The sequence below is a fragment of the Pempheris klunzingeri genome, chromosome 19 (genome assembly GCF_042242105.1).
Source record: "Pempheris klunzingeri isolate RE-2024b chromosome 19, fPemKlu1.hap1, whole genome shotgun sequence".
NCBI lineage: Eukaryota > Metazoa > Chordata > Actinopteri > Acropomatiformes > Pempheridae > Pempheris > Pempheris klunzingeri.
In genome coordinates, this window is record NC_092030.1 from 17,690,436 (window position 1) to 17,714,179 (window position 23,744).

General features: G+C 40.6%; 1 protein-coding gene across 1 annotated transcript; it reads right to left on the reverse strand.

The window, feature by feature from the left end:
• Positions 1 to 2,472: 2,472 nt before the first annotated feature.
• Positions 2,473 to 20,528, reverse strand: ttll11 (tubulin tyrosine ligase-like family, member 11). Its single transcript, XM_070850718.1, has 10 exons — positions 19,446 to 20,528; positions 15,286 to 15,385; positions 14,696 to 14,829; positions 12,720 to 13,010; positions 12,341 to 12,625; positions 11,460 to 11,555; positions 11,261 to 11,373; positions 4,968 to 5,216; positions 4,169 to 4,275; positions 2,473 to 2,964 (listed from the first exon to the last, which is right to left on the reverse strand). Exons 1-10 carry the CDS (start codon positions 19,992 to 19,994, stop codon positions 2,651 to 2,653), a joined length of 2,238 nt encoding a protein of 745 aa, XP_070706819.1. The 5' UTR covers positions 19,995 to 20,528; the 3' UTR covers positions 2,473 to 2,650.
• Between the last annotated feature and the right edge of the window lie 3,216 nt (positions 20,529 to 23,744).

Here is a 23,744-nt window from a genome sequence, read left to right on the forward strand (position 1 = left end):
AGATTATACTTACAATTACAAAATCTTTCTACTCACCTACGAACGCCTCCATGCTCCTCAGTGCCTTTCCGACCTCCTTTAGTCACACAGCAGGTCCCGGAACCTCCGGTCCTCAGACAAAGGCCTGCTCTCCATTCCTCACACCCGTCTGCGTGCCTTCAGGGACAGAGCTTTCGGTGTCGCAGCCCCGACCCTCTGGAAGGCTCTCCCTGCTGACATCTGCAAAGCCTCATATGTGGACATGTTTAAAAGACTCCTCAAACATCACCTGTTCACCACAGCCTACAACCTCTATTGACTCCGATCCCTCGGCTGACACATCTGCTACATTTTGACTGCTTGTTTATCTAGCATGCATTCAACGCTGTAAAGCACCCTTAGGTCTCTTGAAAGGCGCTATATAAATCCAGGCTATTATTATTATTATTACTTCTTGCTCCGCTACATTTATCTTACAGTATAGAAACGTACAAGTTACTTTGCAGATTTAGATTTACAGACAAAGCATGTGATCATCTCATAAAACGTAGCATGTAGTTAAATTTAGAATACATTAACAATAACAGTATGGGGCAAAGCTTTCTTGTTGGAACCCCCCCACTCCTTCATTATGTGCCGAGACCAGAACCAATCAGTAATATTACGCTGGAATGCGAATATGGTTCATATTCCCAATGAAGTATATTTTTCATATCGTAGGGCTACTCTTACAGGATATGAGTCAATCTTTGATGAATAAATGATAGCACAAATGAGAGCACAAATTTTCAATAGAAGCCAAAAGGTAAAATATGTCTTTCTTGCTGTTGAACCACTGGGCAGCAATACACACAAAACCATGAAGACGAAGGACACTAGAGCCACAGCATTCACATGACACTGCCAACCCTTCTGCAACAGAAGGTTGAGAAACACTGGCAGATGGTTGGGCTGTGAAACATATCTAAGGTCTTAAAACATGTAAAAAAATATATTTCAGGCTCATCCATCAGCCTTGTTCAAGACAGAGATGTAAATAGCACAAACTGCCAACAGTGCTGCCATTATATGACACAACATCCCCTAATGATGTGACAAATGGTGGCCTTTAATGAGCCCATACGGGAAATCACTCCGAGGTAGGACAATAATAGTGTACAGTAACATGCATCCAGCCTTTGCATGATTTGCACGTCTATTTTTATATTTTGGTGAATACGAATGAAAAAAAAGAGTGAAATACAGTTTTAGGGTTTTTTTTAAGCATATCCACTTAACATCACAGCATGAGCGGCCACATCAACACATACACATTCAGTTCAAAGAGCAAAATGACTTATTTCTTGCAGTGCTCGCCATTTATTTCGCTCATATGATCCATCACTGATGATAATCTCAAATGTCTACTCAATGTTATCAGATACATACTTCAGTAAACACATTAGTCCTCCTGTATTGAGTTAAACAGCTGCCCACATTGCAGGTGTTTAAGTTTGAGTGTCTTTTTGTATAACACATCACACTTAACTCTTAATTTAATAATCTCAGTGTAAAAGGAAAAAACCATACAATTCAAACATTAACGTTCAGTAAGTGTAGTGTAAATAATTTGAAGCAACCACTGACAGCAACCATCTATGACCTCTCTGGCTGGCATCCACCGGTGTCATTTTGCGTGTAACTGACAGCCACATCACACACACACAGTATAAGGCTTTGTTACAAAAGCCATCTCAATCACATTCTAAATTGGAGAATTTTGTGCCATGCAATTGCCTCTGAAATAATTAATTCCCAATGGCAGTTCTGTGGCCACAAAGTAATCATCCTAAAAACATGTGTGCTGGAGGTCTGAGGCTGCCTGACTAGAATAGCTGCTGAACTGAGAGAGGATAAGTGGCGGCGTGGCCTTTTTCCCTTTGAATACTTATTCACTTAACTCATCACTAATGGGCTCACGGAGCTGGGACGCACAGCTGAGCCACTGGCTGTAAATAGGTTTTCACCATTCAGCTAAACACAAATAAATACGGTACAGTACATACGCGCACACTCACACATTCACAACATGCCCACACAAATGCTCAGTCACCCTCACATTCTGTGCAAATGTAATAGTTCAAAGAATTGCTGTGCAAATTCAAGAATACACATACTAAGGACACTCGCATACACACATTAATGTATGTGTGATGTGCGTGAATGCATTGAATGTGAAGCTGGAGCATCTAATGTTATCCCTGAAAAGAGCGTTTGTTTCGGTGTGCACAAAGCCACACACAGTTGAAGGGAAGCCAATAGCTGCCCTGTAGAATCAGTAAGTATAATAAAAGCAGCCTTATCCTCCTCCTGATTGGACCACACTGTTCATATATGATCACACCAGGAGGAGAGGGAAGAAATGTACCAAACTCCTTACATCCTTCATTCATTTAAACTCCAACCCCCCCTGCGTACATCTTCCTCCTCTGGAAAAAAAAAAAAAAAAGCAATCAGCCTGAGAACAGTCCTCCTGCCAGTCAGCCAGCAGGGGTCAAGCTGGTCCTTCTCTCAGCTCCCAACACCCCCCTTGAGGAAGCTGCAGGAGAGATGGATACCTTATTTCCCTGCTCCCGCGGTGAGGGCTAAAGGCAGTGTTTGGGCGCTGATGACTAGCTGAAGCCCTCTCTCGTCAGTTCTCCACGTTGGCCCTGAGTGCGCGAGGCTTGAGTCTTTGATGCAGCCTGTAGTCCTGGCTGGCCGCCCTTCGCAGGGGAGCCGGAGAGGTGAGCTGAGGGTTGGAAAGGCCCAGCGTCTGAGTCTTGATGGCCCGTGGGTGGGCCCTGCTGCAGCTGACAGAGCGCCTGTCTTCGACGCCCGACTGGGACTCGAGCTGAACCTCACACAGCTCCAGCAGTGAAACTACCTGCTCCTTCAGCGCCAGGGATTTGAACCTGCGACCTGCCAGGTAGAAAAAGGCTTCCACAAATGCTTGTAGTCCCATACCTGAAAAACAGAAAGTGTGATTGAGGTGAGGTCCAAGAAAAACACAGGAGGGAATGTGAAAATAAAAATAAAATGCTATTTCAAATGAAGAGATTATGCTTGATAAAAATAGGGATAAAACAATGTGTGATCTCTCCGAAACGTGTATTACAGTCAGTGACACCACTACTCGCTTCCTGAATCCCCTAGCTTAGCTTAGCATGAAGAAATGGGAAAACAACTAGCCTTTGTCTGGTTTTGTCCAGCGGTTACAAAACCCACCTACCAGCACAACTAAAGGTAAAAAGGGGGTAATTTTACATACATCACTACTTTAATTACATACATAAATATTTAGAGGCACAGGGATCTTATACTACAGTGAATGATCTATATGAACAGCTGACTTTTAGCAGATTTAAAATCTTTAAAGTCAGAACAACTGAAGATCAAAGAATAAATAAATAAGAAAAAAAAAACCTGTTCAGAAAACACAAGCCTGAGCTTAATTTAGACCCAATGGCCTCCCTAATATTTCCTTTTGCGGCCTGTTATTCTCGACCTCGAAGAGGAAGACGAATGCGCAGAACACCTAAGGAATCCGTGGTGTGAAAAAAAATGTGTGAGATGCCAATTCACACCAGACTTACATAGTGAAAGCCATTTGCTATGGAATTATTAAAACTGTTACAGATGACAAGAAGCCTCTGCTGCAAGACAGCACTTCACAGAAATATCTCCCTTGCCGCAATTCCCAAACAAAACAAAAAAAAAAGTGTCATAATTTGTAAATACAAGTTGTGTGCCTCTTGGTTCCCCACAAATCCTCCAATGGACACACACAGAAATAACAGACTATGACTTCAGTCTCCCTGAATACATTTGAGCTCATTCTAAATTCAGCACACAATCTCCTCTGTACAGGCCCTTCTATCCTGGTCCATGTGATCTCCATCCATCAGCTTCGCCTCGCAAACATGCCTTGCAAGGTGCAAAGTCTGAATAATTCATATCAGATAGTCTCTCCTCTGTCACATTGTGATCTCAGCTCATTTCAATTACGGCAGCAAAGTGTCAGAGGGAATCTGACAAAGAATGACATGCAATTATCTCCAAGCACACCATTTGCTTCGAGTCTCATGGACACCCGGCTCTCTGTCCTCTACATGTTGTTTCCTCGTTGGGGTTTTGTTTTTCACATGCTGTGTTCACTTGTGTGTGTTACCTGCTTCTTTAGAATCATGCATCACTCCTGACCAACGACGTGTGATGTCTATGTAGAGGATGTCCACTGAAGCCATGGTGAAATTACTGTTGCTCAGTTTGCAGGTCCTGAAAACAATGAGGAAATCAAAATCAAAAATCAAATATTTAAGTCAGTGGGTTTTTACGTGTATTGTTAATTGTTTTGTGTTACTCAAAAGGAAGGAAAAGCTCTTTAGGGAAATATCAGAAAAGCTTCTTTTCGTCTCAGTAGTGCGTTGGTGTTTGAGAGTCCCGGCAGGAAAACGTTAGACAACCTAAATAAACTTGCGCTGTAGCCTAAATGTCACGGGCAAACAGCATGCTGTTAGTGGTATTTAAGAGTAAGACCCACATCAGCATCTAAACAAAGTACTTAAAATGTTAAGAAGAAAATGCAGATGTACTGAATCTACAAATTTCAAATTTTTGTTCATTTTGACTAGTTGTGAGCTTAAATGTAGATGTATTGTTGTACTTATTAGCTGTCATTTGTGTGTGCATGCAGTACAGTCTGTGCCTTTATTTTGTTTATTTCATGTGTGGAATTATGAACAATTTATTGGCATCTGATTGTTTGAGATGATTGTTTTGTGATGTTATTGATTTGTTTGTGTTGTGTTGAGATCAGCTGCTTTAATTCATCCGTTTTTATCTTTTATTTCTTTTAGACCTTGCTTTCACAGTATGTTTTATTTGGACATTTTGACATGCAGACCCCAGGAAGATTAGCAACTGCTATGGCAGAAGCTAGTGGGGATCCCATACGATAAAAGTTGTACCTGATGAAGGTTCGGAAGGCAGTGGGTCCCAGACGCATGTTGCCCTTGACACCAAGAAAGCGTATGAAGAGAGCAGCGATTCGCTCCACCAGGCGCAGGTAGTTGAATTGTTTGGTGTATTTGGGGTAGACCTGTTTCAGACACAGCGAGGGCAGAGCTCCTTCATCTGCGGTCCTCTCTTGTGTCTCTGCCTCCATGGGAATTTCCTCCCCGTGTTCAAATCCACCAGCCCTCTGCTGAGAACTTTGGCTATGAAATGATAGGACAGAAAGAAAAAACACATTATCTCACATTTTATAGCTACCACATTTTATATAAATAATAGGCTTTTAAAAAAAGTCTATTAGAAAGTTGACTGAGCATTTAACCAGCAACTTTGAAGATTTAAAGACCACAATAACATACTGTTTTTTGTGCTGTCGAGCAGCTAAGTAATGGACATCAAGCGCTGCATAACTGAAGCACAGGGCCATAAGGCCAACCCAGAGAGCTGAGTTACAGATAGCCAGTCACCTGAGGTAGATAAACGCACCAAGCTTTTCACTTGAGTTTGCACTTACAGTCTGGCTTGGCAGGGGAAACAGGAACAGTAATGTTTTATCAAGGATAAATGACTTAACTCAAAGCTTCTGTACAGCCTTTTTACAGTTTGTGCTTACATCAACAACAGTGAACTGCATAAGCAGCATGACCCATCTAAATGCAGAAGCTTTTACATTAGGACTTAGGACATCAATTATGAATTCCTACTTAGAGAAAGTTCATACCACTCACCAAGTTTGGATACTTAATTAAGTAAAACAAAGTACAGTAACAAAGGCGGGTTTGATGGGAGCAGCAATGTGACTCGTAAAATACCATAAACCCAGGTGGTGCGTCTTGAAAACCTGGATCCCTGCAGTTGTTGTATTCTGTGTTGGACATTCAGTGAAATCCTGGACTTGTACAAAGTGCCACATTGCCAAGTCAAATGCAACAACTGATGGTGGACTTTAAGAGGTCAATTATCAATGGTACATTTGATGCTCTGAATGCTGATGAGGCAGACAAACAAAAGCACTTACTGTTGGTCATTTACTGGCCAACAGAGGCCCATTGACCATAGATTCATCCTATTACCCTCACATGGTACAAAGAGATTGAGTTCTATGCAAATAAGGAAGTACAATAAAGTAAAATATAAAGAGAAAATCTGTGCAAATGTTTTGAGATTGAGGAAATGCGTTCAACATGCTTGGTAGGCTACACAAAGTGATTTTTGGTGAGAAAGCTGAAACTAATGCAAAGGGGTTGTCAACCTTTAGTAAGTTTGAAAGAGGAAAATCCAAAGAATCTAATGGTCAATCCAAATGCAGTTTACTACCTGCCAGTCTCTTGCTGTCACGTATTCCATTGTGCTTCTCCATATGGATATGCCACTTGTCATAGAAAATTAAGCCAATGTACGTTTTACCTTTATGAATTTGTGGACGTGTGAATACTGTATTGATTGATTCTACCTTCCTCTCCTATTAGCTATGCTGCACCTGTTACTGTACGGCAGAGCCAATCACACCTTTATCATTCTTATTAGCTCATGGTGTGCAGTGACCTCAAACATTTCCCATCATAGCAACCTGAGCACAGGGCTCATCAACCACAATAATTGAAAACACCTGTGTGGGTGTGCTTGGCCTTTCAGGACAGCTCTTACAGTCAACACAACTGCTCATGCAGGAAACAAAGGGAAACATACCAAGGTACTTTCATGTCAAGGGGATACAGTACTGCTGACTTTTATGAGGCAGTTTCTTTCTCCATGAATTAGTAAGCAGTGTGAATGGCACTGACGAGAGCACTGCTGAATGTTTAATAGAATCAATCATCCCTCAGCCGCCAGAGGGACACCACCCACATCTATTTAGGCAGGACAGGCTCGGCTAAAAACGGACACATCTTCAACAGAAGCTGACAGCCAGACGGACAGTGGAGGGGATGTTTCCAAATGTTCCCAGCAGATGGAGGGGAAAAAAATGAAGAAGGCGACGTTAGAGGGCAAAAGGTGAAGAATGGCAGGTTATTAAAAAGACATACAGAGGCCAGGTGCCAAATGTTAGTAGAGAGTACGTGAGGAGGACTAGGCCTAATTCAGCTGTCATTACCTGGCATAAATGCCATTTCTGGCCTCCTGGTGAATAAATCTTCAAAGCTGTTGGTCAGTGTGAAAAGTCTTCAAGATGCCAAATGTGTCAGTGAAGAGAAATCGAAAGTGTCCACACACCTACCTCCATTTCAGAAATCTGAATTTATTGCCTGAGCTTTTCTCAGAGTCTGAGTCATACCAAATCACACAGAGAACAAATAGTCTCACAGCTAACAATACACCTTTTGTCTGAGTAAATGATTTTAAACCCCCCTTTTCTTACTTGTTTCTATCCACACAACCAAAAGAGAAGTGTTTATTCATCAGGTGGCCAGAAACGCAACCTAAAAAGGAATTAGGGCGTCGCTTCATGACTGCTAAATGTAAAGAAAAAATAATAAAAGTAACTGTTTGATAGGTGTTTAGGACTATTTCAACTTGCTGCCCAAGTAGGCAAAAAAAAAAAAATTTGGTTTAAAATAGGCGTTATAAGCATTTTATTTTATGCTCGATAACACAACGAGTAAAGGTCTGAACTTGTACTTTTAGCTTTTTGTTATCACCCACACACCTTCACCAAAGGCTCATAACTCAACCTCAGAGACATTATACTATGAATTAATGAGCTGGGCGCGTGAAGTACATGTCTGATAGTCACCGATACGATCACACCCTCCTTCTCATAATTCCCCCTTTACCTCTTCCCTCCCCTTTTTGTATGCCATTGTGTATTTACTTATCTCTCTTATATAAGCTCTCAATCTGTCTCCTTTCAAAAGGAACTCAATTTTTTTTTACCCAGCTGTACCTTTGTATTGCACTCCTGGTCGGTCCTCCCCTCTCTTTCACTTCATCTTGGGGGATTTCAGTCTTAATTCCACACTTTGAATGTCTGAATACTTTACATCCCACTGTTGAGCAGCCAGTAACCACAACACAAGTATATTTACTTGCTGCTGGACCATCTGCGCAGTAAACAAATAACTTAACCTCCTGTACGATTTTGGGGATATTTTGTTTGTACTGCAAAAGACTGCTTGTTAATGCAACTACAAAATACAACTGAGGATCACACCCATATGATAAGCTTATGAAGTGCAATGTGATTGTTAAAGATTAAACCAGTGGTTCCAATCTTTTTGATTTGTTGTCCATCAATTGTTGGGGCTTTTGTCACATCTCAGATTTATATGATTTTTTTTATCAGTTCAAAGCAAATACAAATTTCCCCTCTAAACCTCTCAGATGGCTTCTCAGATTTTATCACTTCTAAAAATGTATTTCACAAAATTTCTTTCCTACCTAATTAATCATCTCATGCCCCTTCAGATTCATTTTGTGACTCTTGACCCCTACATTTTGAACCACTGGACTAAACTACCAAAATTATTTTATATATGCATTTATATATCTAACTACATTATTCGGATAGCTCAAACTAGTTCCAGGAATACTTCCTTCATGCTGATGCATTATTATTAACAATCTAATAATGTCATAGATAAGAATAAATCAGATCAATTTTCTACTAAATGAGCACTTCTTCATTTGCTGGCTTGTGCCACATCTTTACACACATATGATTTGATTTAAAATTCAAAGTAGCAATAAATATGGCAAAAATGTGTGATGTGTTCTATGTATGATGCATCTGTCTGTGCCCATGTAAACACACCAACAACACACTGTGGAATTGAATGATTAATGAGTTCCTATTTCGCATCCGCGTTGTTGGCTGCGGTGATGATTACATTTTCGGAGCATATCCAATCTAATGGCTAATTTAATAAATATTAGCACTTGCTAGTTGGGGCGTAATTAGCATATCTTTCCCCTAAACCACAAAACTCAGTCACTATCTGCAAAGCTGACAGCACACTTCCTTGTGATCACAAGCTGACATGAATACTAAATCTTTGTGTCACATTTCCACACTGTGCTAAACCACAGCAAAATCAGTACTGCAGCTTCATTTTATCATGTATACAGATTATGTATAGAGATGTCTTTCAATACTAATACCTAATTTGTAATAATATATGTGCTCTAGGAGGTTCATCTGACAGCCTCTGATTAAGTTTCACCCTTATTCTGGTCCAATTTCTGGCACTAACTTTCTTGTTACTGCTAATCAATGAATTATATTACTTAATAGCTGAGTAGTTACTGTGTAATCATCAGCATCCCAGCTCTCTAATCACATGCCCCAAACACCTGCACCCAATTACCTGATAGACTACTGTTACTTGCTATTTTATGTCATCATTGTCATGTAGAAGTACTTGTTGTTATTGCTGCTCTCTAAAAATATATCTGCTATGGACATTTACATTTTTTCCCTGTCCATAAAGAACTTATTTCCAAACATGTCCACCCCGTTTATTATCATGGTATATTCCTGCAAGATGTGCATGTATACCATTACTGCAATAAGCCCCGTCCCTGTTGTTGTCACTGTTTCATCCACAGCATACTATAAGCAGTGCTACACTTTCATAGACACATTAACCAATCATATTCAAGATCGCTTAACTTGTTTCAATCATTATGCGCCTTGTTCCAATCTGGACTTAAGCCTCTTTTCACCAGATGAATGCAGACTGTAAATACTCTCTCACACCGAGATATCTTATAAAGATCCCCTTCTTAATTGGCTTTAGGAGACTTAAACTGTGGAGATCACGTGTCTCTGCGTGTCTATAGAACAGTGAAATAAATGGAGCAAGATGACTTGGAACACAATCAGTTGTCATGTTGTAAATCATAGTAACGATTGTTGTATGTGAAATCTAACTTAAAGTTACATTTTGACAACACAACAAATATTACTTCCTTAAAATCAGTATACTGCTCAAGAATCACATGAAAAGGGTCATTCGTAAAAAATGTGAACTGTGTCGAGCTGCAGCTAACAGTAGTTTTCATCGTAGCTCAACTGATTTGTGGCCAACTTTTGTGGCCAATTCTTACCTTCAATTCTTACCTTCATTCACTTACGCATCATTTATGTTTCTATTGAGGAAAATTGTATTTTTTTGTTACTTACTATCAACATACATTGATACTGTATCTGCAGCCAACTTTTCATTATCTGCCCATTATTTTCTTGATTAATCAACTGTTTTGTCTGTTAAATATTAAATGACAGAAAATCGTGAAAAAAGTACATCACAAAAATCCAAAAGTACAGGGTGACATCTTGAAAGTTGCTTATTTTATCTAGGATAAGATAATGAATGTGTCATGACAGCGGAAGAACAGCAAATTCTCATTGGGGAACATCAACATTTATGCATAGAAAATTACTTAAATGGTTAACTGATTATAAACAAAAATAGTTGCAGCTCAGTGTCAAGGTTAAAGCTCAAAAACTGGGTAATGTAAAGATAGAGATAACTCAAGATAAGAAGTATCACGGACATTCGATTAAAGGATTAGAGGTCTCTTAAAGTATGTAGATAGGCATTAAATAAAAGGAACAGAATTGTAAATGTGTATACAACATTATATTGTAGCGCAATTCATCCACTGACAAGTACAAGATTTGGTTCTGCTAATTCCAGCTGGATGAAAATGTTGCAATGCAGGAGGAACGAGGATTAAATATATTATAGGTGCTTTATGTCAATACATTACTGGTCATGAATATAATAGTTAAGTGGGTATTATCAAGAAGATATCCCTCTCACTTGCAGAAGCAGATCACACATCTAATACAGAAGATAATCTTGGCAAGAAAGAAGTGAGGGAAAGAGGACTAAGGGAGAGGCAATGGAGATGGTGCAATAGAAATGAAGATGGTGGTAGAATAGTAACACTAAATCTTCTTGTCATAGAAGAAAAACAAAATGGGAGGAAAAAAAAACACCAACCCTAATAGTAGAGGAGATTTACTGCCAGGCACCACACAGGGCCAGTTAGACAGAGAGACTGAGCCGTCAGACTTGTACTGTAATGTGTGAATTTCCACCACAGCTCAGCTGAATTTAATTTTTCCATTTAACAGGCTTATGGAGAGCTGCTGAGTGGTGCAGAGTCAGGCTCTAAGGAGGGATGGGGAGAGTAAGATATCATGTCCTTAAAAGCCACGTTTTAAGGCCAGCAGACAAAGAAAGATGTAACAACTCCTCCCTCAAATTGTGTGTTTGTGTGCGCAAGTGTGTGTACTTACATTGAAGGTTTCTTGTGGCCAGGGTCCATAAGGCGCAGAGTGTCCCTGATCACACCCACTTTGACCTGTTCATCAACTGGACTAGGGACATATTCAAAAACACCTGGTGCCACCTGAAGGAAACAAAGATTCCTTACAGCCATGTCAATAATAATGATAATAATACTATGATAATACTGATGCTGACATTCACTCTGACCTCCTGTTCATGCTCTATTCTCATACTGGGGTTGGAGTTGACCTCTAGTAAAACAGGCTTCAGGTTCTTCATCAGCAGGATGTCAAAACCTAATATCTGAGACACAAACACAGCCTTAATTACATACTTAGTTTAATTTATTCTAAAATATAAATACAGTGTTCTAGGTTCTCTGCCCCTTGCCCAGTGTTAGCTGGGATTGGCTCCAGCCCCCCCGCGACCCTCTAAGTATAAGTGGTAGGAATAATGGATGCATACTAGGGGTGTAACAAAAAGCTACTACATGTATCCCTCAAATAATTATGCATTAGTATCTGTATTTGTATGGGATTTATACCGGAAATGGTCATGGCTCACACCAGAAGTTGTTAGAAACTGTTACTGTTAAGGATCAAGGTGGAAATCTATAGTGAAAATAGAACAAGAAGTTAGTGGAAAATACAAGTCAGAGATGCACTCAGCCCTATTACACGTTCCTATTGCCCTTATTACTTTCTTTGAAAAGTGAAGGTTGTGTCTATAATGTGAGAAAGTCCAAATAAAAATAAAGTTGTTGTAGCAGTATGAGATCTATGCACTTAGATTTAACTGATGTATGATTCTGGGAAGAAGTGGAGTGATGTTTTCGTGTCAGCCAGGTGACAGGTGAAGGGGAAAGGGAGGGAGTGAGAGGACGAATATTACTGGTATCTCTTCAGAGAGTATTAATCATGCATATCCAAATAATGCATTCTTATTCATTATTGTTGCCTTCAAATTGAACTTGAAAGCTTGTGGTTACCACATGAAAAGTCGTGTTCAAGTGGTTATGTTGTGAATCCCACAAGCGGGAATACTGTAAATACAACATTTGAAGGCACCAATTGTTACTCACTACCCACCTGGAAGCACGTGGGTCCCGGTTTGCCAGGCGGTATATCCGCCTGATAGTAGACTTTAAGTTCAGGCACCACGGCGATGACAGTCTTGATGACAAGAGCGATGATGTCCGACCACACCTTCTTGATGTCTACGCCTTTAGCTGCCAGCCTGTACAGCACGCTGGACAGAGTGCGCTTGCTGCCTGTGCTCTGGCTGTCTGAGTGGACAAAGTTGCCACTGTGGACATTGAGGGAGTAGTTTGTCAGGTGCATGAAGACATGGCTCAGATTCTTCTGGCTTGGTTCCTACACAATCAGGACAAAAGTGACGTCAATTGCATGTATGCTAATAAAAGCTTCAAAGCAAACGTGCCGGCATCATCACCACCGTCATGGCTACCTGGTAGGGCTCGGTGCAAAATCGTGTCAGGCCTTCCTTGGCAATGTAGATCTCCAATGGCTCCATAGACTTTATCAGCACATACAGGCGGATATCAAACTTGAGCTTGTCAATGAGTAACGGCTTGTGGATGTACTCCTGGACTACAGCCTGTTTGGCCTGTGAACCCACCATGAGCTTTAGGTCACTGGGGTCACGGATGAGGTAGATGCCGTCCCCCTGAGAGCCCCCATCTGGCTTGACAATGAAGGTGGGATTCACTGTGGCATCGTTCTCCTTCACCATGCGAATCTACAGTACAGGTCAAAGATCGTTATGAGTCATACAGGTTTCATAGACTGGCAAACTTTCAAACCATTCAAATAGAGTCATTATTACTCTTCTGAACTTGCAAATTAAACAGTTAATAAAGCTAGCTGCACAGCTACAATTGAACTCCAATTGTCCTAACTGAGATGATGCGCAAGGTCTATTTCATTTTGGATAGATTTATAATCATTATGTTGTTTTTTTGTAGAGTTGCTCTCTTTTTGTAATAGTTTAGAGTAGACACAGATTGGTGGGAGAAAAGAACAAACATGACACAACGTTCTGAACCCATAATTAACCGAAGAAATTGTGGCTTCCAATGAACAAACCAACATCATATCATACATACCAAGTCAAAGCTATGCCTGTATTATCTAATGCTGCTTCACTGACTCTTTGACATTCAGAACATTTTGAATAAAACCTTTGGATTTCTTTAAAACTCTTTCTAGTGGGAGGTTTTGTCCGTTGTAAACTAAATTGGAAAAAATAGTGATACTCTGGTGCCCCCTGCTGGATATTAATTATACTGCTATTCATGATTTCCTTAAATCAGTACTATTGACCATTCACTCATTCCATCATATCACCAATTAAGATAAAAGTGAAAACCCCATCACTGATATTAGCTCCGATAACACAAACTGAAATTAAACTGGCACTTCCTGAAATCAGTTAAACTGTTCGCTGTAGTGGGGAAAATCGTATTGTCGCATTTTTCTAAATTAAAGCTCACTGAATTCCTGTAATTATACATGATTACAAATCTGAATGTTGCAAGTAAGTACATGAATGAATACCACTGACAAGTCTATGTATCTGCCAAAATAGCATGTAGGAAAGAAATGTGCAACAACAAAACACATCATTTCAAACAGTTCTTTTCTTGTCTCATCAACTTTCTAACTAAACGGATGAATGTAACAATCGAGTTAAATGCTTTCATGACGTGAGTGCATCACAAAAGAATTAAAACAGGTCATATCATTAACACTACTGTTGCAATGTATTATGGTGAGCAATTATAACAGTGGGCAGTGAGAAAAGAGCACTAGTAGTGTCAAGTTAGACTTCACATACTAGTTTTTTAATGTTGTTACTGCTAAAATATGAAAGAAAAAGAAACCGTACTTTCCAGCGCTGTCTGGCCATCTCTGTCCATAAACTGAAAGAGTCACTGGTAAATGTTTTTTTATAAAGCCATTCTGGGAATTCATCTTGCAATCATGATCTCATTCACAAGACTTAATCTGCTGTCTGTTCCAAAAAATGAAAGGAGGGGTGGGAAAGAAGGCCTTACAAATGGTCTGCAAAAGGAAAAAGACCCGTTTTTATGATAGCTGAGAAAGCACAGGTGTAAATAATCTCATTAACAACTGATGCATTCCACTCAGGTGGTGTTAACATGTTATGCATGTTGACTTGCTGGCATGGCCTACTGGGGAACTAATATGGGATGGAGCCATCGTTAATGTTATTAGCAACATCTGTGCTTATGCTGCTGCACCGCTGTGAAAAATGTCCATTCAAATCAAGGAATTTAATATCTATCTGTGCTCGCTGTGCAGAGATACAGGAGTACGGTTTATTTCAGTTAATGTAAAGAAAATCTCAACGCATCACGCCTAGTATAATAACGCTTTTGTTACATATTTATGCAACTGTACCTGTGTGGCAAACTGCTGGTACTCCTCAGGTAGGATCCAGGAACGGGGATAGAAGTCGTACTCTTCTGGGAACAACTCCTGCATAGTCCGCATTGCCCGACTCAGGTTGATCTTCCTCAGCATTTCAATCATTCCTGCAATGCACACAGCAGCGTTTCAGACTCGGACAGAAAATGCAAGACACTGCCATGCAATAAAAATCAATTTTTTTAAAAAATGGAAATTATATTGCTCTGAGAAAACAAATACAATCTACAGAGGGACTTCCCAGTCATCAAAAATGGCTTTACATGTTAAAAAGGCAAACGCATGACTCTGTAAGGAGATATAAGTCAGTATGATACTAATATAATAATCTGTAGAGTCTTTAAAGTAATGATTATCGTCATGGCATGAAAAGGTTAGCAATGGACCAGTGAGGATCAGTAAGGCTTTAACTAAATCCCTCCTGTTGTGATTACAGAATACTAAGTACACATGAAGTATAGCAAGCTGACATAAAGCCATCTCTCCACTTAGAGCATTAGTGTAGCGTGCTTTACATTAACAGAGCGTCATAGGAGAGGAGGGAGGCAGAAGAGGTGAAATACCTGGGAACTTGTTCACCTGCCCTGAGACGATGTTTTCATTGTCATGGAAGGAAACGCCATGCCAGTAGATATCACAGGCTGCTCGTCTTCCCAGGGGGAACTGAAGAAAGGAAGGGAACAGTGAATGTGGGAACAAAGAGAACACAAAGAACTCTAATTATTAATAAAAAACAAAGCATAGTTTTATAGCATCTGTAAATGGGAAAGAGGGCTTAATCTGTTTGTATGACTCAGGGTAACGTGTATGTCCTTCTGGTGATCCCAGAGTGCATGGATAATCTTGCCTAAAGATGGTAGGTAGTGGGCGTTCTGTTGTGATGAGCTGGAAAACAGGAGAGGAAGTGATACTATAAAAGGATTTAGAGAGCGAGGAAATCCTCCTGGCACAAGGCGCAGCTTTTGTTTTCTACACCTCTACTCCTGCCCACACTCACACACTCCGAACCAAATGTTATTATGTACCACATGTACCATTACAATCAACTATATTACAATCATAGTGTGATCTCCAGACACCGTGAAAGGATTAGGCCTAAGTGCAAAATCAGCTGACTTTTCTATCTCACATCAAAGCAGACAGACTCTCTGCTCTGTAAGCTGTAAAAGAGCAGATTTCCAAACAGGACAGTAACATAGGATAACAACTTACTACTCAATAGTTGCTTTTTACCATCTTCCCGTATTGTTTTTTTATAGTCTGAGGGGGCACTTTTCATCCTAATAACCTTCTGAAACAGATCTGAATAATTCATTTTAAAGCTGCACTCCCTGATTTCCACCTTGTTATAATATGGTAAATATATTACAACTTCATACAACTCACATGCGTTTCAAAACATTAACATTGAGCTGGGAGGAACTTTGTCATGGGGTCCATCTTTAACTTTGTTACATCAGGACTCCATATCAAGCTGTTTTGAGAGGTCAGCAACATATCGTCACCACTCCTAAATCCTACTCTCATACGACACCGCCCAACTACTGGATAGAGCTCTGACATGGCACCTCATTAGCATGCAAGCGTGTGAAACAGGAAAACTGTGCTCGACAGCAAAGACCTGCTATAAATACTGCTACAGGCATGTTGGCGTATAATTGTCTAATCGCATTGGGAGTTAAGGACGGCAAATAATCTCTATAGTTTCTAGGGATTAAGGAGAGCCACCATACTTATTTATGTAGATACAGATATTTATGTAGATAGTTGTGTGGGCCAAGCTTGTTTTCCAAGTCACTTGGACCCAGCTAAAGGACAATGTATTCTATTTTAGCTGTTATGTAGGATATTTCATACAGAATATTTGCCTCCATTAAACAGTATTTATAATTTCAGTTACACACGTTATGATTTTCTAACCATGCTACGGGTTTGCCTGTAGGTGGCAGGCTTTTTAAAATTAAAGCGCTTTAATTCAAAGTGTCAGCTTAGTCTGTAGGATCCTCATCAAAATACCAAGCTCATGATTAAATGCATGCTTATTAGTCTAATTTTTTGAGGTTGTCACTCAGTCCTTCAGGCCTGCCATTCTCTATGTGCCTCAAAGAGGACTAAAAGTCTATTGGATTAGGGGAGCTTAAGGCTAATCATTTCCCACTGTTTAAGAGAATGCCATATGCTGAAAATCAGTTGGCAGCTGCCTCTCACACCAGAAAATACTGCAGATGTAGAGACACAGTAATTTGGATGTAAATCAACACATCAGTCACTACCAAGTCCTCAAACTTTCCAAAATTGTACCCAGTATCCTGTGTTGTGAACCTACTTATCCACTACGTGTGTCACAACTAGATAAAGGGATTTTCACCTATCAGCTCTAATCGACACAGCAAAGGCTACTGGAGTTTCAACCCCTTCAAAGATGTTGACAGGTTCTTTCAAAATGGCACTCTATCTATAGGGCCCTTGACTTTGTTGGGGGTGGGCCATGAAGACAAAGGTGGTAATGTATAGGCCTCATGTCTACCATTTCCAATACCAGACCTGGAAGGGTATGAGTGTCACTGCGTGGTCTCTGCTGATAGCAGAGCAGAGTCTTTAAATGCCCTTCTTTACTGCTCATGCATTATGAAGACTATGCTAATGATGGCTGATCGCAGGTATTAATTGCATCGAATTTAAACTGACCAGATGGTGTTTGTAGCTCGGAGTAAGAAGAACTGGATCAATTAGCCCTCTCGTAAATGTTTTAATAGCGGTTACTTTTCATTTAGAACAACTTTCATCAACATCCATCCTCTGTAATTTTATACATTTGAGGACACCGTCAGCTTGTGGCTGGGTTTAAGGTTCTCTTGTCATCTAATTAATAATGTGCCAAGTTTTCAATGAACTTTAATAAGAACACTGAAATAATCAGACAGGAGATCATTTTCAATGATTCCAGATTATTTTCTCAATTAATCAATTAGTCATTTGAAAACATTTGAAGACTATGAATAATAGCAGGGATCTTTCTAGAGCTCAAGTTGTTTGTTTGGTTTTGTCCTAGCAACAGTTCAAATCCCCAAAATATTTCATCATTTTATAATGCAGACCCAGGAATAGCAGCCAATTCTCCTCTATGAGAAGCTGGAACCATCAAATGTTCAAATCAAAATGACTGACGATCAAGAAATTATCAAAATAGTTGCCAATTAATTATATCTCCAGTGATCGATTAACTAGTCACTGCAGATCTACTGTGAAAATGTAGGCATGGAAAACATTAAAGGCAATATTTGTGGTGGGAAGATTTACTGACTCCATGCAACTTGTTATATAATTCTATAAATTCTTAAAAAGTAATACAAATGTTTGCATGCTTTGCACATATTATGCACATTATGTCTATATTAACATGAAGAGTTGAAGCCTCAGTGAGCTTGTGATTAGTTTGACTTTTAGCTTGACAAAGGATAGGCCAAAAACAAACTTCCCTTGTCCCAGGGCCCTCACAGAAATTAGAAAGTAATACTCAGATAGAAACAGGCGGACCTGACAAGACTGCCAAAGTTAAAAGGAATTTGCTGGAGAGCTGTGCACGAGGTGCCGCAGCTTTAAATATAAAAGCCTTTTGTTTTATTTATAGGCCAACTTCTTTCCAGAAATTAGATGAATTAAAACATTACATGCAATGTCTTCAACTTTGCAAATTGTGCAGAAATTATGTGTAAAATCTTCGTCAAACCACATAACACTCATACACAGACTGAATTTTCAGGTCTAACTCCTGCAGGTTCTGGATTATGAACAAACACACAGAGATACAAAGCTACAAACAAACCATTCAGATAGAACAGGTTTTCCAGGGGGAGGCTGGCTAATGTGATTATTACTAGATTGATTTGAACCCTGTTTTAATTGTCCATTACAGTAATGTTGACGGGATGCAGCAGTTAAGATTGCATTGTCTTTTACTGACTGTGAGAGTTATCTCCAGTTATAGTGGTGCTGTGCAGATTGATATACTTGAAAACCTTGTTGGCATTTTCTTCCAGTCTAAGCACAGAGACGCTCCATGCAGCCTTTACTTGTGTGTGACCTCATCAACCTAAATCTGTCACACTTCACTCTCAACATCAAGAAGATATATGTTAAGAGAAAGCCATAAAAAACAACACCTGAAGGGCAATAATCGCCTTGAGTTTAAGCAATCTACAGAGGCCTACTGCTTACATATGAGTAGCTTATGGTCATGTCACGTGTGACGATTTATTATAATTGTTAGACACCTCTCCGTCTCAGCAGGCACTAAAACAGAAGATTGTGCCACTGAGAGCCATGTATATGCAGGTTTTCATTTTAATTTGAAACCTCAATGACTGAACGCACCACTTAAAAACACCTTAAACCAAAGAGCACAAACCACATCCCTGAGGGGGCTGACTGTTTGTTTAGCTCAAAGAAAAACTGCAAAAACATGATTCTTGGTGGCACAAAGCTGGAGAACAATAACGCAGAGGTTTTCATCCATGCACATACGTTACAGACACCTAAGCTGGTTGTCATCCGAATGAAACACTGAGCAGCTGATGTCAGGGATGCTCTCTGGATCAAGCTTTGCACCACTGCTTTATTAAACCAGCACTCCAGTGTTCCATAGGAACAAAACCTACACAGCATGTGGGTGAAGAACATTTCTACAGGATAAACACAACAAACAAATTCTTATGTAGCGCACCTCTTTCCACTTCAGCTGCTTGATGCTTAACTTCAGTGCCTCCAACGAGGTTTTGGCTTTCGCTGTATCCACTGTCACCGGTCTTCTCTTTCTTGTAAGTTTCATTCCATCCTCACGACGTGCTTCTTGGATGTTTTTGGATGGATGGATGCTCACGTAGTTCCCATTAGTCTCCGACTTGCCCTGCAGGATCTTCCCAGTTCCTTTGACGCGAAGTGTCCCCTCGTGCTCTAGCCTATTCAAGTTTCTCCCAGCATGAGCAGAAACTACAGACCCATGTGATGGCAGGTCTGAGATGTGTTTGCCACAGGAGTTCTTATCGTCTTTTCCCAGCTTACTACGACTTTTACCCCTATGTTTACAGGTGATGGAGGTGTTGGATGCATCTCTGCCAGTTGTGGTGATACTGGAAGGGTCTGGTGAGACAGAGGCAAGAGGAGAAGGCACTGGAAGCTGCTCCTTTGTGTCCACAGCCTTCTTCTCTGCATCCTCGTTGCATGATTTCATTTGCTCGAGTTGAACCTTGACTTTTACATAATGATCACTCATTATGCGGACTGCTATGAGTGGCGCTGCTGGGCAGGGCACAGTTGTACCACAGAGTGCAATAATCCGACGCTAACGTAACTGTGAGATAATATAGTACGCATTGCTAGCTCAAATGGCTAATTAAACAGTAAAAGCCATTTGCTTGTGTCCGGTTATTTCTTCTAACAGAGTGAGTGATCGTGGAGACATGCTCACAGCCTATCTAACGCTATCTAGCTAGCGTTAAGCACCGGTTGACAGCTCAGGCTAAAGAAGTACCGCTAGCTAACGTCGTTTACCAGCTGCCCAGAGTAATTCAACGAGCAACTTCAAGAGGCTAGCGGCTCTGACTTAACCTAGCTGCTAGTGGCAGCACTTGTAGCCAACACTGGAGCTAGCCACTTGAGGATAGCTAAACCTGACGTTAGCCCGCCTGTCAAACTTCATTTAGCTAACATACGGCGAAACTACCGTTGAACTCATGACAGACTTTACCTTCCGGGCACTCTTATGTGCTTTTGTAACAGTGGGCAGCGTAGTGGCGGTGTCCACTGTCCTCTAGCCACCCTCCCTCTCTCCCCGTTATCGTCTCTGTGTTGTTGAGCAGCTGTAGCTCAGCAGCAGAAGGCAGTGCCGCCCGTTGCCCAGCCTCCATCTGGTTTGAATCCAGCTGATGCTGCCTTCTGAGCTCCTCGTAACCTCCGACTTCCCCAAAGACATAATGGCTCTATGACTTATCACCCACCAACTGTGATTAAAAACGGGGCTACGCTGGTTGTTATCGGATGTAAATGTAAATCAGTGTGTGGTTTTCGCACTCCAGTGTGCTTTCTTTCAATGCACAAAACAAAAACCACAGCACGCACGTCACAATATGAAATAAGCGCACCAATACCACGAAAAAGGTAACTCCAGTAATGTGTAAGTGTTTATCTAATCATTCTGATGTGGTTTCTTAGTGCCGAAATGTTGTGGACTCCTACAATTTACCTTTTCAATTGGTGTGTTTAGAGTCGCTGTTTATTTCCGACAGCACTTGAAGGCAATAAGGGGATGCCATGTTTTAGAGGCTGTGTCCCCCTGTATACCTGCAGCAAAGAAGGATTCCACTAAATGTCATTATATTCCTTATTAGGACCTGCTTTTAGTGGTGAAAAAAGTCATTTATAGTAGCCAATGCTTAATGTCTTTCTGAATTATAATTCAATTCCCGTAAATGTTCAACAAAAATTCATGTGCCTGCAGAACAGCTAGAAACAAGTGCTTTTTTTTTTTTAAAGGGGCAAGTATTATTCTAGGCCAGATATAAAGGCAGGTCAGGAATTGCATTCACATAATCCAGATCAGCCTCTCCCAAGAGGTAACTCATGACTAACATTTTTATGGAGACCTAAATTGTGAAAATTGAACACCTTCATCTATGCTGCTGAGGACAATAATAAGGTGATTTCACATAATTATGCAGGTTTAGTGCAATTCTTGCCACCATGTTGCAGATTAATGGTGTATGCTGCCATTATTATGCATTAAGGCATTTTGTTGTGGTTTAAATTAGGGTAAGAGGTAAGAGTGGATTGTTGGATCAACTGAACAGAACAGAATCTTCTCCATATGACACCGGAGAGGAACTGTGCTCCTGCACATTCTGCACACACTTCCTGGTCACATTTCCATCAGGTGTCTTCAGGAAAGAATGGTTACTATTATCAAAGATGAGTGCCGGTAACTCCATACCATATGGAGTGAAAAGCTTGCTGGAGTGTTTGTCCAGAGCAACACTCCTAGCACAGCCAGATGACATCCCAGAGTTTCTGTCCACACATGTGGACCAAATGACACACTTCAGAGAAGAAGAATCAGGGGATATCAAGGAAGTCGTCTTTCAGTATCAAGAGCAGTGGGGTAAGACAGAGTGGTATTTTTCATTAATATGTAAAAGTTTTAAACGTGTGTCCACAGCAGGTCATTATAGCTTATAATCAAATAAAAACAAGGTGTGAAAAACATTTTTAAAAATTCAAATAAAAATAAAAAGTGGGAAAGAAACTAAAACAAACCAAAACGATTTTGTGAACAAACTAAAGTAAAAATGTACAGGAAACGTCTTTAGTTTTAGTCTTCATCTTTTTAATCAACTTGGTCAAATTTGTCAACACAACAAGCATGAGGAGGTACTGGTGTGTGTGTTTATCAAGACTGGGATGTCTACATGACTGGAAGTCAACTGCCTTCGCACAGTGTTGTGTTTGTACTGTACTCTAAATACCAATTCTGATGATTGAATCGTGTTGCTTAAAGTAGGAGTGCTGCACTGGCAAAAAGTCACGACTGTCCAGCTTGGTATAGGTGGAAGTCCAAGACTAGAACACTGGTCAAAGAAGAGGGTATATCCTGATACTATATATCTTGATTCCTTGAAATAATGAATCCATGAAATAATGAAGGATCTTTAATATTCACCATCAGAGTGCCTTCTACATCACAGACCTCCACCTATACTAAAGTGGTCAGACAGTCATAGTTCTATTTGAAGCTAGTCGATCTATATGAACATATGAAGCCTGATTCATTTCTTATTCTTTTTATCTCCTTTATTTAAAAGAAGTAGCGTTAAGCAGTCTCAAGTTATTTATCATCCGATATGATCGTGAATGAACGTGTTTATCTTTGAGGTTGTCTTGGCAGAGAGGTGTCGTGATGGGATAATAATGTGTTGAATTTATATCCGCAGTTTTTTTTTTAATGCTTTGAGTTGATCTTTGTTGACTTCCACAGAGAATGATGTCTTGCAAAAGCAGAGCAAAAAGAAAGAGGCCCTCAAAACAGCCCAAGAGAAATCTCCTTCACCGGCATGCAGCGTCTCCAGTTCGCCCTCTTTGTCCTTCAGGGCATCACCTCCCCATGAGGTGAGACACGGGACACGGACAGTGTCTTCGAACAAGATTCCTAGTCGACAGGAGAGAGTGGGTCAAGCTGCTAAAGAGATATCTCCCTCTAGTAAACCAAGATCAGTACCACCATCACCACATGGGAAGAGAGCTAAGGCACGTCGGATTCCATCACTCATTATTCCCTGTCGAAATGAAACCAAACCATCTCTACCATCCTCATGGCCACTACTTCCACCTATTCCACAGAAAGGTGCTAAACAGGTGCAGGGAAAAAAATCAACCAAGGGGCATGTCAGTGGTGTATATACCTGCCGTCTGATTGATTGCCCTTATCATAGCAAGCGCGAAGAAAGGTCTGCACTTGGTAGGGAGTCGGGGCCAGCCAGAGCCAGTGCAGGGCCCACAGTAAGAAGTCATCCAGGGAGACAAAAGCCACTGGCGAGCCCTGGAACTTTTGAGATACAGGTTCCATACAGACCAAAGGGAGGACCTATTGTAGATCCAGAACTAGTGCCAAGGAGAACCAGGGCAGGCCCCGCGACAAACAAGACAGCCGTTGTAGAAGGCACCTTGCTCTACGGCAGGTGTGGCATCGCCTGCGCTGTGTCAGAGACCACAAACAGCACGGATCTGTCACAAGTGTCTCTTGAGTCCTTTCCACGCACTTGTCCTTGTGTAGCACATTCTGTCCATGTTGTTCGATACAGGCGTATGCACGTACAGTGCAGTAAACTTCAACCTCACTGACGTGACTTCCCTATATTAAATCGACTGGCATTTTACATTAATAAAACACTTCACGTGAATGATACAGTTGTTAGATTTCATTCTTCCTGCAGATTCGCTCCAACATTATTATAAAACATACTTGAGCGTCAAC